The 18,391-nt window shown below is 35.8% G+C and overlaps 1 protein-coding gene across 4 annotated transcripts; it reads left to right on the top strand.

Annotated features, from left to right (window-relative positions):
• The first annotated feature begins 1,050 nt into the window (after positions 1 to 1,050).
• Positions 1,051 to 14,942, top strand: LOC117415091 (cardiac-enriched FHL2-interacting protein-like). 4 transcript variants are annotated; one of them, XM_059026333.1, is made up of 4 exons: positions 1,051 to 1,206; positions 2,990 to 3,089; positions 7,304 to 7,410; positions 8,545 to 14,942. In XM_059026333.1, the coding sequence occupies exon 4, from the start codon at positions 8,635 to 8,637 to the stop codon at positions 13,528 to 13,530; it is 4,896 nt and encodes a 1,631-aa protein (XP_058882316.1). In that variant the 5' UTR covers positions 1,051 to 1,206; positions 2,990 to 3,089; positions 7,304 to 7,410; positions 8,545 to 8,634; the 3' UTR covers positions 13,531 to 14,942. The 4 variants fall into 4 exon arrangements, with proteins under 4 accessions (XP_058882316.1, XP_058882315.1, XP_058882313.1 ...); XM_059026332.1 differs by lacking the exon at positions 1,051 to 1,206 and adding an exon at positions 2,552 to 2,652; XM_059026330.1 differs by lacking the exon at positions 1,051 to 1,206 and adding an exon at positions 2,805 to 2,899.
• Positions 14,943 to 18,391: the final 3,449 nt, after the last annotated feature.

Below are 18,391 nucleotides of genomic sequence, written 5' to 3' on the forward strand. Positions count from 1 at the left end.
CAGGACACTTGCATTGAGTATTAGCAGTTAAGGTGTTTTTGGCTAGTTAGCAAAACCACAATGGTGGCCTGAAATAATCTAACGATAGTAATAGCTCCTTAAAAGATACAGTAGACTATGATTGGGTGTTATTATCACTACTCACATCCCTAATAGCTACTAGACATACTGTTGTAATTATGAATAAATCGAACAATACATCTCTATAGGGCTTTGTATCTTCGGGGCGAATGGGCAGGGCTCAAATACAACTATGCTCTATGTTTGGGCCATGGGACTAACCTTCTTAGTGTCCAGATACAAACTGCAATTAAATTCAATAATGCAATGATACGCATTGCAGATTACAAATAACAGTAAAAGCCCAAAATTGATTTTTGAACTAAAAATAATAACCATATTTTTTTCTTTATAAAACTGTCACTGCAGAACTTATGAACAAAACAAACAAACAAAAAAACAAACAGTGGAAAAAGTATTGAAATAACTGAACACCTGCAAAGAAAATACTGTAATATACGTACATCAACTTATTAAACACACATTTTTGTATAAATGATGTAATATTCTGTAATTACCACAATTTAGATTGTATCTATACAGTAGTAACTGATGTAGTAAAGTTAAGCTTGTGTAGATCATATTCCATAGCAAAGTAATGACCAGTCAGTATTTTCATCTCACTTAGTCACCAATTCTTATGGAACAATACCAACTGGCATCATTCAAAATAATGAAAATAACAAAAAACGTTAATACTGTTATGCAGTATAATTTGATTCAGGTCAAAAAAGGTAATGCTGTATAATTTAGCGTCGATTGACATCTGCCCCTGGTTGGAATGCTGTAAACAGGGAGGAGTCTGGCATTTCTGGAAGTGTGATAGTCAGCCATTCAGATCCAGTCAGTCAGAAATGCCTCTTCTGCTGCTGGACTATAACATGCTTCAGAGTGTCTATCTGCATCCATGAATGACCTCATTGCTGTTAGAGCACATGTGTGGCTGTCCATCATGTCAACAAGCCCCACTCGCTGGCAGCCAGGACTCCTGGGAAAATATTCACAGCGCCCATCTCCTATTATAGCATTGACTGTCTGCAATATAAGGCTGCAGGAAGATCACTTGACATGAAAAACATTTGGAAACTGTGTGGCTGTGTATCTGGAAAGGTTTTCTGTAGGCCTCATGACCTTCTTTGCTAAGAGGTAAGTGTCTGCAGATAGTACAATAAAAATGCCCTTGAATTCCTTTCTACTTTTAAGAGGCTCCAAGTGCCTACACAGCACTAGCAGGAAATCGCCCCAGTATGACTAAACTAAGATTTTTTAGGCTCTCATTAAAGTGTAATACATTCATGTTACCAAAATGCACTGTAGCTGTTAAGGAGAAAGCAGTCATAGTTCACCTTGTGCAGACATACATATGAATTGTTGTGACTTCTTTAAATAATTTAATATTCCAAGACCGGAATCACATCACATACACTATACTGTATGTACAGCAAAAGTATTGTTTTTATTTAAGAAATGAGTAAAACCAGCCCCAATATTTCAAATACAAAAGCTCTATATTAAAATCTGATTCTATTTTTAATGTAGTATAATAATGTATTACATGTATAAAAAACAAACAAACATGTGCTGGTGTTGTTAAGTAAAAGGAATGTTTTCAGCCCTACTTCCTGATTTGACACACCTATCATTTTACTTCCTTGAAATATAACAGGAAGCTGCACTTTTTGCTTATTTCTTTATACTTTTGTTTTGAGAACTTTTGTACTAACATTGTATTACTTTTTCATAAAAAAGTACCAAACTATATTTTTTATGATAACGCTTCACATTTAAGTTGCTGTACACAATAATAAAAAACATTTAAAAAATAATTGTTAAATGTAAGCGCAACACACAACCTTGTACTGAAGAGTAGGTCGCGGTAGAAGAAAATAGGAACTATCAAGTTTTGACCACGTGACAATTTGCTGTTGAGGAATAGAGATTGGGAAATGACATGTCATGCAATACTCTAATTTCAGAATAAAGCAATGGTAGGCCGTGTTCACACACTTTGCATCAATGTGATGGTAATTATAGGCCTATTCATGCAATTTGCATAAACCAACTCCCAAATCAGTACGGCCCAGGAGGCATTCCCTTGATATGAATTAGGGCCCAATCTTCTGTCAATAAAGTACCATATACAAAAATGCTTCAGATTTGAGAATTGTTGCAATTAAATTTTAGTTAGCTTTGAAATCCTATCTGAAGCATGTACGGTATATTTATTATCCTTAGGTCAGTAGTAAATATGAGTTGTTTATACTTTGTGGTACTTGTTTCCTAAATGGTTCGGGACATATTTTAAATGTTTCACAAAGCAAGAGAACGAATACTTTTCTTGTTGTCTACTTTAATAACATTAGAGTAATCAGGTGGTGTACATCAGACTCTTACTCCCAAGGAACTGTGGGACAATGTGATGCAATATGCTATTTTTGTTTAAATGCATCAGCAAGATAAAGCATGTACAGCTCATGTGCTCAGCAGCAGCCCTAACTAGATTGATTCAGAAGGAATATTTTTGAAAAACAGTTCAGTTTGAATATAGTGTTGCTGTTTTTATATTATTTTGCTATGCCAAATACAGAGGAGGTAAGTATGACTGTAAAGGTTTAAGAGCTTGCAATTCCATATATAAAAATAGCTGATGAGTCTGTTTATTTCATCTGCTTGATACCTGACACCAAATGGTTATTTCAATACGTGTGCTAGCTTCTTCCCATATTACGACTCTGTTTGGTTTCTCTGGCTCCCATGTCTATTTCAGTACTTTTTACTTACTTCTGGCTCCTTGCTTAGTTCATTTCACCTGGTTTGGGAGGCCTAAGAGTGGTAAAAGGTTGGCTTGCTATTTCTTTTCTTCAACAAATTGTATTTCTGGCCATCGAATGTTCTATAAAGTAACAGAAACATGTCTGTTTTGCTACAGCGTCCCTGCTCAAATGACATTATTTGGATTTCCTGGTGAATTAGGGCAGTTTGAGGCTTGACCAGTGATCTCACATCAAAATGGAATACAAGATTGAAAGGTAAGAGGATTATTCATACATGATTCAAAAGTTAAGAACTACTGTTCTAGAAAGTACATGTTCTTTATAAATCGTTTTAAATGCAGAAATTTATTATGGTTATGTAGACCACATTTTAAGTCTATTTTTAATTTCTATAGTTTTCTTTAAAAAAAAGTATATATCAGTGTGTTTGTGAAAATTAAATACACCTAGCATAGATCATTTTAAACTTATTCTACATACTGTAGATATTTGGAAATGAATAAGGTTTATACAGGTAGGAACTGGGCCATTAAAACTACTGTCATACTATGTTCAGTAAGTCTTACAAGTTAAGAAATATGTCAGGGAATTTAATGTACATTAAAACAATGTGCATTCAGTCTCCAGGAACTCTTTTCCTTTTGTACTTGTACAATAAATAGTTACATACAACAATCTTTCACGCTGATAATATACTTCTGTATAATAGTTACTTTTTTAACAGCTGTAAAGATAATCTTTATATTTTACTGAATGCAATAAAAGGCTACAGTAGAGGGGTAGGAACTGCTTTAGGGGTTAAAAATAAACATGTAATTGAACCAGGCACAGATAAATCATCAGGACTGTGATTGGTAATGGAAAATATCTTAAATGGCTGCTAAATTTTGATTGAGACAGAACGGATACCCTTTATGGTATACTCAGCTTAATAAAAGTAAAATATAAAAAATGGAGAGGGGATAGGTGGTGTCACTTGATGGTCAGAACTGGGTGATATAAATGGGCTCACATGCTATTCTTGACTTTAATCAAGCATGTATGCCAGAAAAAGTAGACACTAGGGGCGACGTGGTAAAGATATGAAAGCTATATGTTGGGGTACAAACTGTATACAGTATGCTGGTACTGTATACAACATATATTCATATAAATACTGTACTTTCTCCCCAGTTGTTTCTTTGCATAGTACACACATACATATGCTTCCTAAAAGTAGCTATGGCTATGATATTATCAGCTGGCAGTTACTTGATTACAGTTGTTGATTGATTACAGATTACAGATTGCTTACTTGTTTCTGATAACTGTTTTATGAAGTAACTTGTAAACGTAGTCAGTTATTTTATTCTTTATCAATCTTAAGCAGCACTGTCAATAGGAAACACAGTCATAGTGCATGTTAGTACTATAGATACAAAGCTTGCACAGTAAAGGACTGTTTAGTTGCTCGAGGGGGTAAAGTTGGTTCACAGACGTTTTGTGCAAAAAACAATGCATTTAGTTTGAAGATTGAAAGGAAATGATGTGTAGGATTTTATACCTGATTAACACTAATTGTGGACTACCTTACCTGAGGTAACATAAAGTATCCAAAGTGCTAATCAAGGTCTGTGAAATCAGACATTAAGTTCAACTCACTGGGTGGTTCTCAATGTCTCAAGTATATATGTTGTAGTATTCACATTACATGTTATCTGACAATACACAGGGCAACTAGGGCCCGGACCAAATCAAAACTTTGACAACCCGCTAATCGCACTTAACAAAACTGTATTTAATAGCATTTTCTTTTTTTTTTTAAGTATCTTATTTCTTCTACTCTACAGTTTTGTTAAGTGCGATTAGCGGGTTGTCAAAGTTTTGATTTGGTCCCAGCCCAGGCCATGTAATCTTTATTCAGAATGAGAAACAAATGGTTTCTTTGAACACAAAATGTAAAAGCTTCTGTGGAAGAGAACTTTTGAAACAAGATTGTATTCCATTGTGATTGAACTACAGCTTCAAACCACAGGTGGCAGCACATGGTCAGACAAATTTACTTTCATGGTAAAGAAATGCAATACAGTGTACCAATGATTTCTGACCATTGTAGGATGTCAGTACTGATACCGGAACTGATAGAAGGTGCTTAACAAAAATGTGAGGCATATTTCAAAACTCTTTAAGTCTGAGGGTTCCATGATTCTGTGCATGAAACTGGCATCCCACAAAAAGATATAACAGAAAATGGACATCAGAGTTAAATACTGTAATTGAAGTTGCTATAACTCACAAATAGAATTGTTCAATTTTGGATACCCCACACATCTGAAGAAGCATTCAATGGGTCTTAAACTCAGCCAATATGTGCTGTGAATTATCCATTATGCTTCAGGGGTGCTGAACCCAGCCCCTAGGTTGTATGACTATATGCTTGAGATGTACAGCAGAATCTAGCTTCAGGGCCCAAACTGTTCTGAGACACCATTTAGTATTCATTGACCAGTTCGAATAACCTATAAAAGCTTGACTTATCTAAATTGTAACATAATTTATACCATTTCCTGTTCTATGAAAACTATTTTGTAGGTCATAAATCTTCAAAACAGATCAAAAATCTTGTACTAAATATGCTATTCATAAATAAATAAAAAAAATATTCTTGTTAGAGAAAAATGTAAACATTACCATATAGCATATCAGAGGAGTCGTGGGCACGCCTATATTTGCTGTAACTACGTCATAAACAAGTTGCTGGTCCAACGATATCCAAATCCAACTACTGACATAGTGTAATGCAATCAATTTAACATATATTAACAATATTGTTATCTGAATGGCAGCAGTGTTTTGACAGACTGATTTAGATCATTTAAATGTGCACCATAGTGAATAAATAACATTAAATTAGTTTCTATACTTAAAAATATTCAGTAAGAAGTAAGCAAGTACAGGAATAATGTGTAGCTTGTGTAGTGTGGAGAGATGGTGTGGAATGGCACTACTGAAGATTATTTACATTATCAAGAGAATGGCTTCTTATCAGATTATATTCAATTTATGTGTGACATAAAGTGCTTTGTTAGTAGAAGGGTGAGGGATTACAGGCATACAAACATAAACATGGACATGGACAACTAATTCTATTCTTCGATTGTATGATATTCTTTCAGATATAGTCAATTTCAAGCTCATATCCGTTGACACTGTGGTATTTTCTTGCGGGGGGGGGGGGGGGGGGGGTGGTTGGGTGCTTGGAATTATTTAAATTCTCTGCCAACATTTTAAGCCATTTACTGCAGAAACTAAGTTAGGTGAACACATGTTTTTAATGGATCTCTGAGTTTATGATTATGTTTTTATGTATATAAGCTACTTACTCGCAACACTTTGATAACTTGCACTTTCAGCTAGCATAGACGAAAAGGTGTGTACAATATAGTTTGTTTAAAGACATGCCGACATTTCAGTACATTTAAACTTATTAACAATTGATGGGGGTTGACTGGCAAACTTCTCAACATTACAATACATCTCTCTTACTTTGCTGTGTAATAGATTAATGCTGTAGCACTTGGACTATGATCCTGATGGGGTGAGTTCTGGACAAGGAATGCAAAAAGGCAGGTGTGACTTCAAAGAATCACTGATGACCTGAGTTTAGCACAGCCATTCCTTTAGCTCAGCAGTAGAAGCCTTATTTTTGGTAGCCACTAGGGTCCAGGTTGAATTCTTACTGTTGCTCTTGCTTTTCAATGATGTACATTAGTTTAAAAATAGTTAATGTGGTGCACAGTATGCCTATCAGTTTCAATTGACAGCATGGCATTGAGGAAAGTGAGACTTGCGCTGTGTGGCAGTTTGTTTGTAAGAGAGTGGGCCTGTGACAGCTAACCTCATTTGACATTGTATGCTGTCTATTTGATAGCAATTTCTTAGCCATTTCTGAACATACACCCCGACTTCAACACTGACGTGACTTCATAACAGATTATAATGTCAGAAGTTTAGTTTCTTCTTACTTTTGAAAGTAATCTGTTGTGTTTTTGTTGTTGTCTGTAAAAGAGGATAAAATATTTCATCCTGTTGTGGCATGTGGCATTTCTATAACATCATTTTATGCTGGTTACATTATTGTGAATCTTTTATTTCTTAAAAAGTAAAAGAAAATGGTGCAGGTTCTGAGACAGTGCCTTATTTTGACTACATACAGTCTGTCTGAAATATTTGTTGTTAAGCATTGTTTAGTTGGTATGTTGTAAAGTTACAACATACCAACCAAGAAACATTAATTATATTCAAAAGTGTAGTCATAACTGAGTTGTCATAATGTTTAAAATAGAATAGGATTGGTGTTACAATTGTCTTTATATTATGAGCAAGGATACCAGAGATCACAGAGGTTGGTTTAGCTGAAGGTCAGACACAGTGGATGAAAGATTTACTATCACAGTAGTATGATTAACTATTTTTAACTTCTACTATAGATGGGCATCGATGAGACCAAACACCACACAGCAAGGAATCTTTAAATGTAAAGAAGCATAAACTACAATGCACACAAGGTATGCTGCAATTTCAGCCTGCAAGCCAGGTAGGTCTTTGAGAAAATTATGTTTCTACTCCATGTCCTGGCCAAACAATGTTAAAGCAAGAACTGGATGCATGTATTCAGTCATTAATTAACCTATGTATTTATGTATCACTCCAGGATGGGCACATTGAGGTTCTAATCGGGTCAATCCTAGTAACAAAAGGTTGCTGTCTTGGGTATGCTTGGTGGTGGTCAAAAACTAATGCTGGAATACATTTTATTTCCTCTCTATCTCCAAATGCTCTTGTGACATTCCCCCTCATAGACTGAGGGTTGGAACAGTCCATATCTCTTCAGCTGTTGGGGCTGAAGAGTAGGTCAATGTGTAATTCTTCAGGTAACCAAAGTTGACAAAATGTTCAATTCCAACATGAACTTTCCCCTGTGGTGTTCATGGTAACAGTTTGGAACTTGATGCATTTTCTAGCTATAAGCACTAACAGGTTTAGTTGTTTTGTTACAAAGCTTACTACGGTTACAGGGCTAGGAACTGCACATTTCCAAAAACATAATGTATGTATTCTATTGTTCAACATGAAAAACCCAATTGGAACAGCAAGTGCCTTTTGAATGGAATGACCCCAAGAAATGATCACGTGCATCCCATGGGAGTAAGACTGGCATAATAAGGACATTTTAGGGAAAAGAAATTCTGAAGAGAAAGTATTTATCTTCATCTAAGTGCATGCTGGAGCCTTGTATAGTTTTCTAACTGTACGATATAATATATTTTAATCTAATACGAATACAGTCACATACCTAAATTTGAAGCCCCTGAGTGTTTGTTATCCTTTTTTTTAGCTGATGTTATCCAAAATATCAATGCATTTGTAGTCCTAATTTCCCTGTGGTAGTTTCTCCTTTAAAAGAGTTGAAATTAGTGTAATTATCTGGGGTGCAATTGAGAAATAACACCAACTACAGACAAGGATATCCAGGATAAAGGTGTTAATATGGGCTTGACTGCATACAATAGTATGTACTCATATACAGCTAGGTTTTATTAATTCATTATTTGTGCAAGTTGAATTTGTAGTACTCTATTTCCTAAATATGTTATAGTGGAAATACTGCTTTTCATTGTTATTAAAGTTGTAATTCTTAGGCAAATGTTTCTTCTGTAATTATTTACAGGAAACAGATAATTATTTGAGGATTTTGGAAGGTGAATTTGTAAATGCAAGACAACGTTGATGCAAGACTGAGTGAGACAACTGAGTTGAAATGAGTTTTCTGGATAACCGCCATATGAGTCACAGAGGAAGAATGCAGAAGCACTACAAATATACGGATGGCTTTAGTGACATGTCAGGCATTGGAAGTTTTATGGATGATACTGACAGAGAAGTTAGCAATCTGACAGACCGTGCATTTAGAAGTTTATGCATTGGGGAAGAAGCCATCTATAATGACTCAGATTTTGCTGTCTCTCCACTTGAACGCAGTTTCATTGATAATGTGCAAAATAAAAACCCAGATATCCTGAAAAAGTCTGTAAAAGAAAGACATACCGTTAGTATTAAATCTAAAGAAGTGGAAGAAAATTCTGAAGTTGCTGTAACATTCCAGCAGTCAGTCAGGCACAGTTCCAAAGAAGCAGAAAATGGCATAAAAAATGATATAGCAACTCATCTGAGCAACGGTGTTATTGGGGCAAGCTGTAGACCAAAAAAGAACATCTCAAAAGTATCTTCCCTGATTAAGGCATTTGATATAGTAGAAAATGACTGTGACAGTAGCATAAACCTGGACAACAAACAATGCATTGTAGCAGCTACTAAAAATGATAGAATGCATAAAGAAAGTGACTTTGCATCATGGGATAAATCTGCCCTGTTGAGTATTGAGAAAGAATTATCTGAATTCTCTGTTGCCTATCAGCAAAACTATATGTCAAGTAAGAAATCTGATGAAGATGATAGAAAGAAAAAAATGTATAATTTACTCCCAGCCAGAAACAATTTGCAATCCTCTGACATGATAATAACTCATAAGTCCACAGTGGACCCAAATAATAGTAAAGGGAAAAGGTTGAGCTTCAGGAATTGTTTTCTTCATAGTGAATACAGTCCATTCAGGTCATGGAAAGATTATAATGAATTTCCATTTGAGAAAGAAGATGCGGAAGACCTTTTGCCCACAAATGGAATCCCTAAATGGTACGACTCTCCTGTTTACAAAGAACTTACAGCAGCACATAGAATTAGAACCCCACCAAATGAGGACAGGAAAATGCTAAAACACCAAAAAGATGATGCCTGTATCACAGGGTGTGCATCATCTTCTGTTTTGCAAAAAGCCTCCATGCTTGAGAAAAGAAGTGAATCAGAAATGGGGCGTACCTGTCCACCGTGGAGAAGAAATAGAAACATGATTAAAAACAAACTTCCCCTTCCTCGTCCCTGTACTGTTTCACCATTTAGTGAAAAATGTAGTAGAAAAGAAGACAGCAATTTTTCTTTCACAAAGTCAACACCAACCCTCCACAAAGTGCACACAGTTGTGGATGGACAAATACCGAGCTTTAACATTTCCAAACTCTTGACACCAGTTATTCATGCTAGACAAGATACGGAAACATCTGAAATCCTACAAAGTGTGTTATCTCCACCAATCATTGACTTAACAACGTCACATGAAAATGAATTTAAAGCTGTTGCTGAGAGCAAATTACGTGACAGTTATAAATCTATGGCTTCAAGCTTGTTATTTAATCTTAAAGATAACAGGAAAAGAGTAAAAAGTACTTATAGCCCATCTACCTTTCGAAGCCACCAAATACAAGACCGAAATAAACAGACCTCAAACCAAGAGGTAATTCCGAAAAATGTGCCGATTAGCTCAGACCCTCCTGTTAATTCTTCTACACAATTACAAAGGACAGACATCACCCCTAGCATCGCCTCCACTTCGCAAACATTGAACACACAAATCGCTGATAAAAGAGAAGCTGCTGTATGTATCTCAGATGACTATCTGACATTAAGTTCACCTCAAACCATAAAAGAGGCTGCTAATTCCAAAGGCCTCAGTCATGTAATGCAGGAAGCTGCAATACATAAAACGAGATCTGTTGAAAGCGAAAGTAGTATAAACAATGGTTTATACTATTGCCCCAGATCGAGTGAAGTCACCTTGCGAAAGAGACCAGAATACCCCTCTTTGAAACTGTACAAGAAAGAGGATATTGTGAAGGAAGAAACCAAAGAAATACCAGTATTAACAAAGAACCCTCCACAGTCTAGTTCACCACAAGAGAATGATAATGTTGAAAAGCATACTGCCATCCAAAATATTAGCAGCTTCCACAAGACGCAGACAACCCCTAGCTTTCCCTTGCAGGAAAGCAGTGTGAAGCACAGTCCTGGTGTTTCGTGTAAAGGAAGTACAGATGGTAGAACAAAGCCCTCTAAACAATCATATTTATCATTAGAAGGCCGCCAGCAAAGTGATTTGGATCACAATTTGAATGAAGAGTTAACTTTGAGGAATGGAAATGGTAATGATGAAAAGAGTCACAAGGTTAAAAATACTGCAGATGAGACAAAGAAGGAAATTGAAAATATAGAGTTGCAGTATTATGCACTAAGTAACCATGAAAGTGAGAGAGAAAGTGAAGTTGAGAGCCATCCGACACCTATGAGAAATCAAAGTACATCCCCAAAGGAAGAACATGATTTGCCTTCGAATGGTGTGGAGGAAAGAAGCTGGGTTCATTGTTTAATAGATGATGCTATGGCTTACACACCAGTATCATCATCTACCGCATCATCTCCGTCTTCAGTAAAGGGAAATTGGTTTAAAGTTAAAGACAACACGTTCCAGACATCACCTGTAATCAAGTCTGTAAAAGCACCATTGCAAAAAATATTTCAAGAGGATGTTGAGGTGAATGGCCTTAGTGGAAGTGGAAGCAGTCCTGAGAAATTTGAAATTGCAAAGGCCTATTATGAAGAGTATGACAAAGACCGAGTTACAGAGAAAATCCCTCTTACAGGTGAACCCCCGGTTACAAGTGAAGGCTCAGTTAAAGGTGAGGGCTCAGTTACAAGTGAAGGCTCAGTTAAAGGTGAAGTCCCAGTTACAAGTGAAGGCTCAGTTAAAGGTGAAGTCCCTGTTAGAAGTGAAGGCTCAGTTAAAGGTGAAGGCTCAGTTAAAGGTGAAGGCTCAATTAAAGGTGAAGAACCTGTTAGAAGTGAAGGCTCAGTTAAAGGTGAAGCCCCTGTTACAAGTGAAGGCTCAGTTAAAGGTAAAGCCCCGGTTACAAGTGAAGGCTCAGTTAAAGGTGAAGCCCCTGTTACAAGTGAAGGCTCAGTTAAAGGTAAAGCCCCGGTTGCAAGTGAAGGCTCAGTTAAAGGTGAAGCCCCGGTTACAAGTGAAGGCCCAGTTACAAGTGAAGGCTCAGTTAAAGGTGAAGCTCCTGTTACAAGTGAAGGCTCAGTTAAAGGTAAAGCCCCAGTTACAAGTGAAGGCTCAGTTAAAGGTGAAGCCCCAGTTACAAGTGAAGGCTCAGTCAAAGGTGAAGCTCCTGTTACAAGTGAAGGCTCAGTTAAAGGTAAAGCCCCAGTTACAAGTGAAGGCTCAGTTAAAGGTGAAGCCCCAGTTACAAGTGAAGGCTCAGTTAAAGGTGAAGTCCCAGTTACAAGTGAAGGCTCAGTTAAAGGTGAAGCCCCTGTTAGAAGTGAAGGCTCAGTTAAAGGTGAAGTCCCAGTTACAAGTGAAGGCTCAGTTAAAGGTGAAGCCCCTGTTAGAAGTGAAGGCTCAGTGAAAGGTGAAGTCCCAGTTACAAGTGAAGGCTCAGTTAAAGGTGAAGCCCCTGTTAGAAGTGAAGGCTCAGTGAAAGGTGAAGCCCCTGTTAGAAGTGAAGGCTCAGTTAAAGGTAAAGTCCCAGTTACAAGTGAAGGCTCAATTAAAGGTAAATCCCCAGTTACAAGTGAAGGCTCAGTTAAAGGTGAAGTCCCAGTTACAAGTGAAGGCTCAGTTAAAGGTAAAGTCCCTGTTAGAAGTGAAGGCTCAGTTAAAGCTGAAGCCCTGGTTAGAAGAGAAGGCTCAGTTAAAGGTGAAGCCCCTGTTAGAAGTGAAGGCTTAGTTAAAGATGAAGTCCCACTTACTGATGAAGTTGAATGCTTAATTCAGCTGAATTCAGTGCGAGTGGAAGAAGGAAGTCAATTGATTGTAAACGCAAAGTCAGAAGACATAGAAAGTTGTGCCGCAAGTACCGTACACATAGACGAAAAGGTTGCAAGTGCTGTCTGCACAGAAGAAGAAAAACATCTGAAAGATGTTAGTGAAAGGTCAGATTCAATCAGTAGCGTTAGTGAAAATAAACCATTAGGCAAACCACCCACTGTTCCCCCGAAAACTGAAAAAGGACTTAGACGTGCCAAGAAGCTTACCAACAGAAGAAAAAAGGCTGAAACAAAGCCAAAAACAGAAAGTACTAGTCGAATCGAAAAGAAACCTATCAGAACAGTTTCCAGTGTGCCATCATCTCCTACACATATGTCGCCATCACCAATACCTATGAATTCAACACCAGTACTACAGCCTGTGCACCTTGAACCAAAGGCTGCTTCACCAGTCCCTAATATTGTGACAGCACCATTAATCCAGTCTTTCCCAATTACCCAAAGAAAGCTGCTACAAGACCCTGAGTCTGGTCAATATTTTGTTGTAGATATGCCTGTCCAAGTGAAAACTAAAACCTTTTTTGATCCAGAAACTGGAAAATATATTCAGTTATCTATTCGATCAGCGGAAGGCGGATTATCACATGCATCATCGTTGGAGGTTTTGAACCCTCCTTATGTATTATATCCTGGATTTCTGCCCTTACCTGTCACATCTTTACCACTGAGGTCGTCTTCTGAGATGTCAGCACCGGCAGCTCTTATGGATGATCAGGAAATAAATGAACTTTCAGAGATCTGGGCACAGGATGCTATTAACCAGAAGTACAATGAAGAAAGTCACCCGTACATCGAGCCTGTGTATGATTCTCATAATCAACTGACTGATGGATCAATGTACAGTGAAGAGAAAGAAGGTAGCAGCCACAAGAACTTGGACATAATACCAATGAGTGAATTAGAAGATTTTGCAGTTGAAAGCATTTTATAGATTCAGGGATATAAAAAAAAAAGCATTCTTAAACTTGTTTAGAAACACCCAGCAAAAACAGAACACGGATATGAAAGAACATATTAAAACTTTTTTTAAGAACAAGTTATGGAAATAAAAGTACATTCTTACTACTTTCCCTTTTAGTTTAACTGTAATCTAGTTTAGAAACTGGGATTCATACAACTTTTCATTATAAATGAATTAAACAAAATGCGCTCTCTCTCTCTCCTCTCTCGCTCTCTCTCTCTCTCTCTCTCTCTCTCTCTCTCTCTCTCTCTCTCTCTCTCTCTCGCTCACTCTCTCTCTCTCTCTCTCTCTCTCTATATATATATATATATATATATATATATATTAATTGAATGAAAACAATAGATAAATCAATGCTGTTTTTGAAAGAATGTGTTGTGCTATAAAAGGAAACCATTCCATTGAAAAGGCCTATTCTTAAAAAAAAATAGGTGACCTTATATGTTGGGCATTTGTCTGGTGGTTTTTAAATTATATATGCCCATTTTTTTTTTTTTTTCAAATAGAATGACAGTGCTTCATCACAGCATTTTAGCCGTAAAAGGCTGCATGTTTCAATTGCATTTTTTTTTTCTTGGTAACAACTGTTTTTGGTGACTATACAGTACACATTAATGAATATCAGTGCTGTAAATTATAATTTTTCACTTATCACAGTGGTTCTTTTTGATTTGTTGTTATATACTTAAATGCAGATTTTAAAAATAAAAAATGTGCTACTAGCTATTTGCAAATATACAGTGTTGTCCAATTGAAGCTGCTGTGATTTCCTAAGACAAATGTTTTAGACTAGTAAGGAACATTCTATTAATTCATTGTATGACAATACAGAGAACCTATGCAGTTAAAACATGTATGATTTTTTTGCTCTCACTTATATTGCATCTTCTTATGGTGGCTCATTAAGGATAAAAAATAAATAGAAGATCATTTATCTCAGGAACTCAACATTACAACCATTATGTCGAGATCACAAGATAAATGATCTCAGGATCGAGACATAACACATTTAGATTTTTTCCCCATCACTTCAGTGAGCCACCGTACCATCTTTAACAAAATAGTAGTCTATAATGTTTTAACATTGTAAAGCACTAAATGTTATGGTTTTCACAGATTTCACAGATATATATATATTTGTGCAATATCTCTTAGGATTTAAGAAATGTAAATTAAATTATTTGACATTTTGATCCTCCTTTTAGGATATAAGCAAAGATAATTAAGGTTTTTTTTATATATGTTTTTTTTCTTTTATCATTTCTTAAAACGCCTGATTAAATCATATCAAACTGTTGAAAGAAGTATCTTTTTACTTGACGTGACCTGCTGTTTCAGAGATAACTTCTTTGTTACAAAAAAATAAAAATTTACCAACTTTATTTAGAGACTCAGATGTTAATTCTTTGAAAATATGTGGAATTTGCAAGAAATATGTATTTTTTTTCTTGAATTAGCATACTTGATTTACATTCAAATTCAAGAAATACATTATTATTATTTGTTTCTTAGCAGACGCCCTTATCCAGGGCGACTTACAATTGTTACAAGATATCACATTATACAGTTATCACATTATTTTTACATACAATTGCCCATTTATACAGTTGGGTTTTTACTGGAGCAATCTAGGTAAAGTACCTTGCTCAAGGGTACAACAGCAGTGTCCCCCACTGGGGATTGAACCCACAACCCTCTGGTCAAGAGTCCAGTGCCCTAACCACTACTCCACACTGCTGCCCTCCACACTGGTGACATTATTTCATTTTCTGATTTGTTAAACATATTTTAGGACCTGTTTTAAAAGTTAGAAACAAAAAATGTATTTCAAATGTGTTATGTGTGATTCAATAAAATATACAAATTATAGAAACAGATACAGTACTAAGGAGACTGGTATTGTGCCAGTTGTTGTTAGTACTGTACTTAAAACGCTGTCAAAAATATACCAAAAAACTAGATGTACATCTTTGAATCTGAATGCACTGTGTTTTGAAAAATAGATTAAGGGCTAGATTCTCAAGGCTATTTAAAAGGCTAGTAGTTGCACTTCTTTTTTCAGATAGTAAAACCCAACAAGGCTTCTAGACCAGAATTAAACAACTTAGGCATTTCATTTTAGGGTTTGTCATTCTTCTAACAGGGTGTATTATTCATTCACATGGCTTGGCACGAGGACAGTGTATGAATTTGAATGCATTCATTTATTTTATAAAGATGGTAGATCTAAAATGACAACATAACATCCACAAGTGAAAAAGAAAACTGTGATGAATTATTTGCATTGTCTCTACAACACATTCGTCAACACCTGTCATAAGAGGGCTATAAAGCTTCACTTCTGACATCCAGATTTTGCCATGAGACAGATTGACTGTACCAAGAAAAGAGACAGACTATCTAACCAGTGCAAGCACAAGGAATCAGGTAAGATCAGGTGTATTTAGTAAAACATAGTAGCTTATCTGTGATGTTTTATTATTTATTTTTTTTACTGTGCATGAACCTCAGTTTTGATACTGTACATACAAGCATGCAATATAATGTTAATGTGGGGTGTGGTGCATCCTTGTTAAAATGCTGCATTGTGCTTTATTAATGTTTGATAATTGTTCCATACCAATCATGCCCAGCAGTCATTGCAAAACATTTACAGGCACTTCTATGACATCAATAGTTGGGGAGGGCCATCCTTTCACATCTCAACTGCAGTCTTTTATCTCACCAACAGATGGAAATGTGCTCATCTACAAATCCCCAAGCAGCAAAGTTCAAAGGAATGCTCCGCTCCACTGTCTGGAGTCCTTTATCCAGCTGTTGTCCCTTTTTATTTGGTTTAATTTGCACGGGGTAATTCGCTGTGGGGTTGTATACTAAAAATATATATATATATATATATATATATATATATATATATATATATATATATATATATATATATATATATATATATAACCCTACAGTGATCCCCAAAACCTCACAGAAAATGTGACACAAATGGGATCTGAGATGGGAAAACTGCTGACTAATGGCACAGCAACAGAGCCAGGATGTGTAGTTTTTTTGTTTATTTTTTTACCCAAATGAAGGCATTTTGTGACTACAGAACCCACAATGCAGTGGTGCGCAGCTCCAGGCTGCATATTTCACACTGAATATATTTGAAGTTAGCTAATATCATGAATTTGTTTTCTATTATTTAATCCTGAACTGCCTAACTGTTTCCTGAGGGATAATCCTGAATATCATCATTGGAAATATTATAATCAACACATATGCATGTACTCTACAACATTAATTATGTTTTTGTTTTTTTTGTTTTTTACCATACATCTAATTTCTAATGATTAATTCCACTATTATTATTATTATTATTATTATTATTATTATTATTATTATTATTATTATTATTATTATTATTATTATTATCCTGCATGCTCATATCTGTTATGTAGAACAGTGTATAAATTGTGCTTTCTATACTATGCTTACACTTTGCACGTGAGGTGGCTATCTATCTATATTGATCACTTTTCACATCTTATTCTGGAACTGACATGTCAATGCCCCCTTTTGGACAATTGGCAAATTGCAATACACAAAATAACCAATCCAATCACCCCATTCTGATCACTGTTTCATGATTTGGTTGCCAATAGAATTGTTTGGGTCACTTCTGGAGACATTCCAACCTGGTTTAATTTTACACCCTGAAACTAACCAATGTGTAGATCATTAACAAATATTCCCATTTTTATATGCATTAAAGTTTATGCTATATGCTATAAATGGAAACCTCTTTAATATGTAGCACATTGTTTTGTTTCGCTGGACCATAAACCACTCCTTGTTATTCAAATATAATCTCTGCACTGTATACAGTAAGCGCTTGGTTGGCAGATGATTCTGTTTCTAGACTGCACTCATTTCAGATATGCAATTTGAACAAGGCCCCAAACTGTTGCAGCACATTCTCAATAGGAGCTTCCCTTAGTGGTGTTAATCATCGAGAAGTAACCTTCCAGAGCAATTTCAGCGCTGTGCTGGGCGACCATGCTAGAACTATACAATATAGTTTTATGGCAGGTCTTTCAATTTCCCATACAACCCTTGCTCTCTGGAGACCCTGATATAGGCATCTTTAGTGAAACCAGTCAAGCTGACTATTCTTTGTTTAATAAACTTATATTAAGTAGACACAATGTGGATATCTATGAAATGCAAGACAAAAAATGATGTTGATGCTGCAATTTATAAATTATGTTATTTTTTATGTGAGAAATTATGATAAAAAGTAGAAAAAATAATCTTTAAATATGAACTAGATATGGACTGGTATACAGTTATGTCCACTCGGTTGTTCTAATATAAACAGAAAAATATACCCTTGAACTGTATAGAGTTTATAGTAAAAGCTTGCTGAAAGTTCACTGTATCATAGAATGCCCTGACAAACGGCAAGCAAAGAGACTACTCTGAATGTTTTGCTCTTGATATCAAGAATTTAATGAAGTTTGCAATGTATTTGTTTTTGTGGGTGCTGAGTAAGCAGAAAATACTTATTGGAATACCTGTAAGCACCTTTCAGAAACATTACTCCCTGCATTTAAAGAATGCTACGTTTGTAAAAATGTTCACAAGGGATGAGCATAATTGATTGATGTATTGATCTTTTTAAAAACATGAGAATTAAAAAGCAATACAGACTTGCTTTGCTATAACCTGCACATCTTTCTAAATCAATCTGAACCTTTATATTTTTCACGATGCTAAATGAAAAATATTTTGTAACTGGCTACTTTTCCCTAAACATGTAATAAATACTACCAAA

Source organism: Acipenser ruthenus, chromosome 7, assembly GCF_902713425.1.
Source record: "Acipenser ruthenus chromosome 7, fAciRut3.2 maternal haplotype, whole genome shotgun sequence".
Taxonomy (NCBI): Eukaryota; Metazoa; Chordata; class Actinopteri; order Acipenseriformes; family Acipenseridae; genus Acipenser; species Acipenser ruthenus.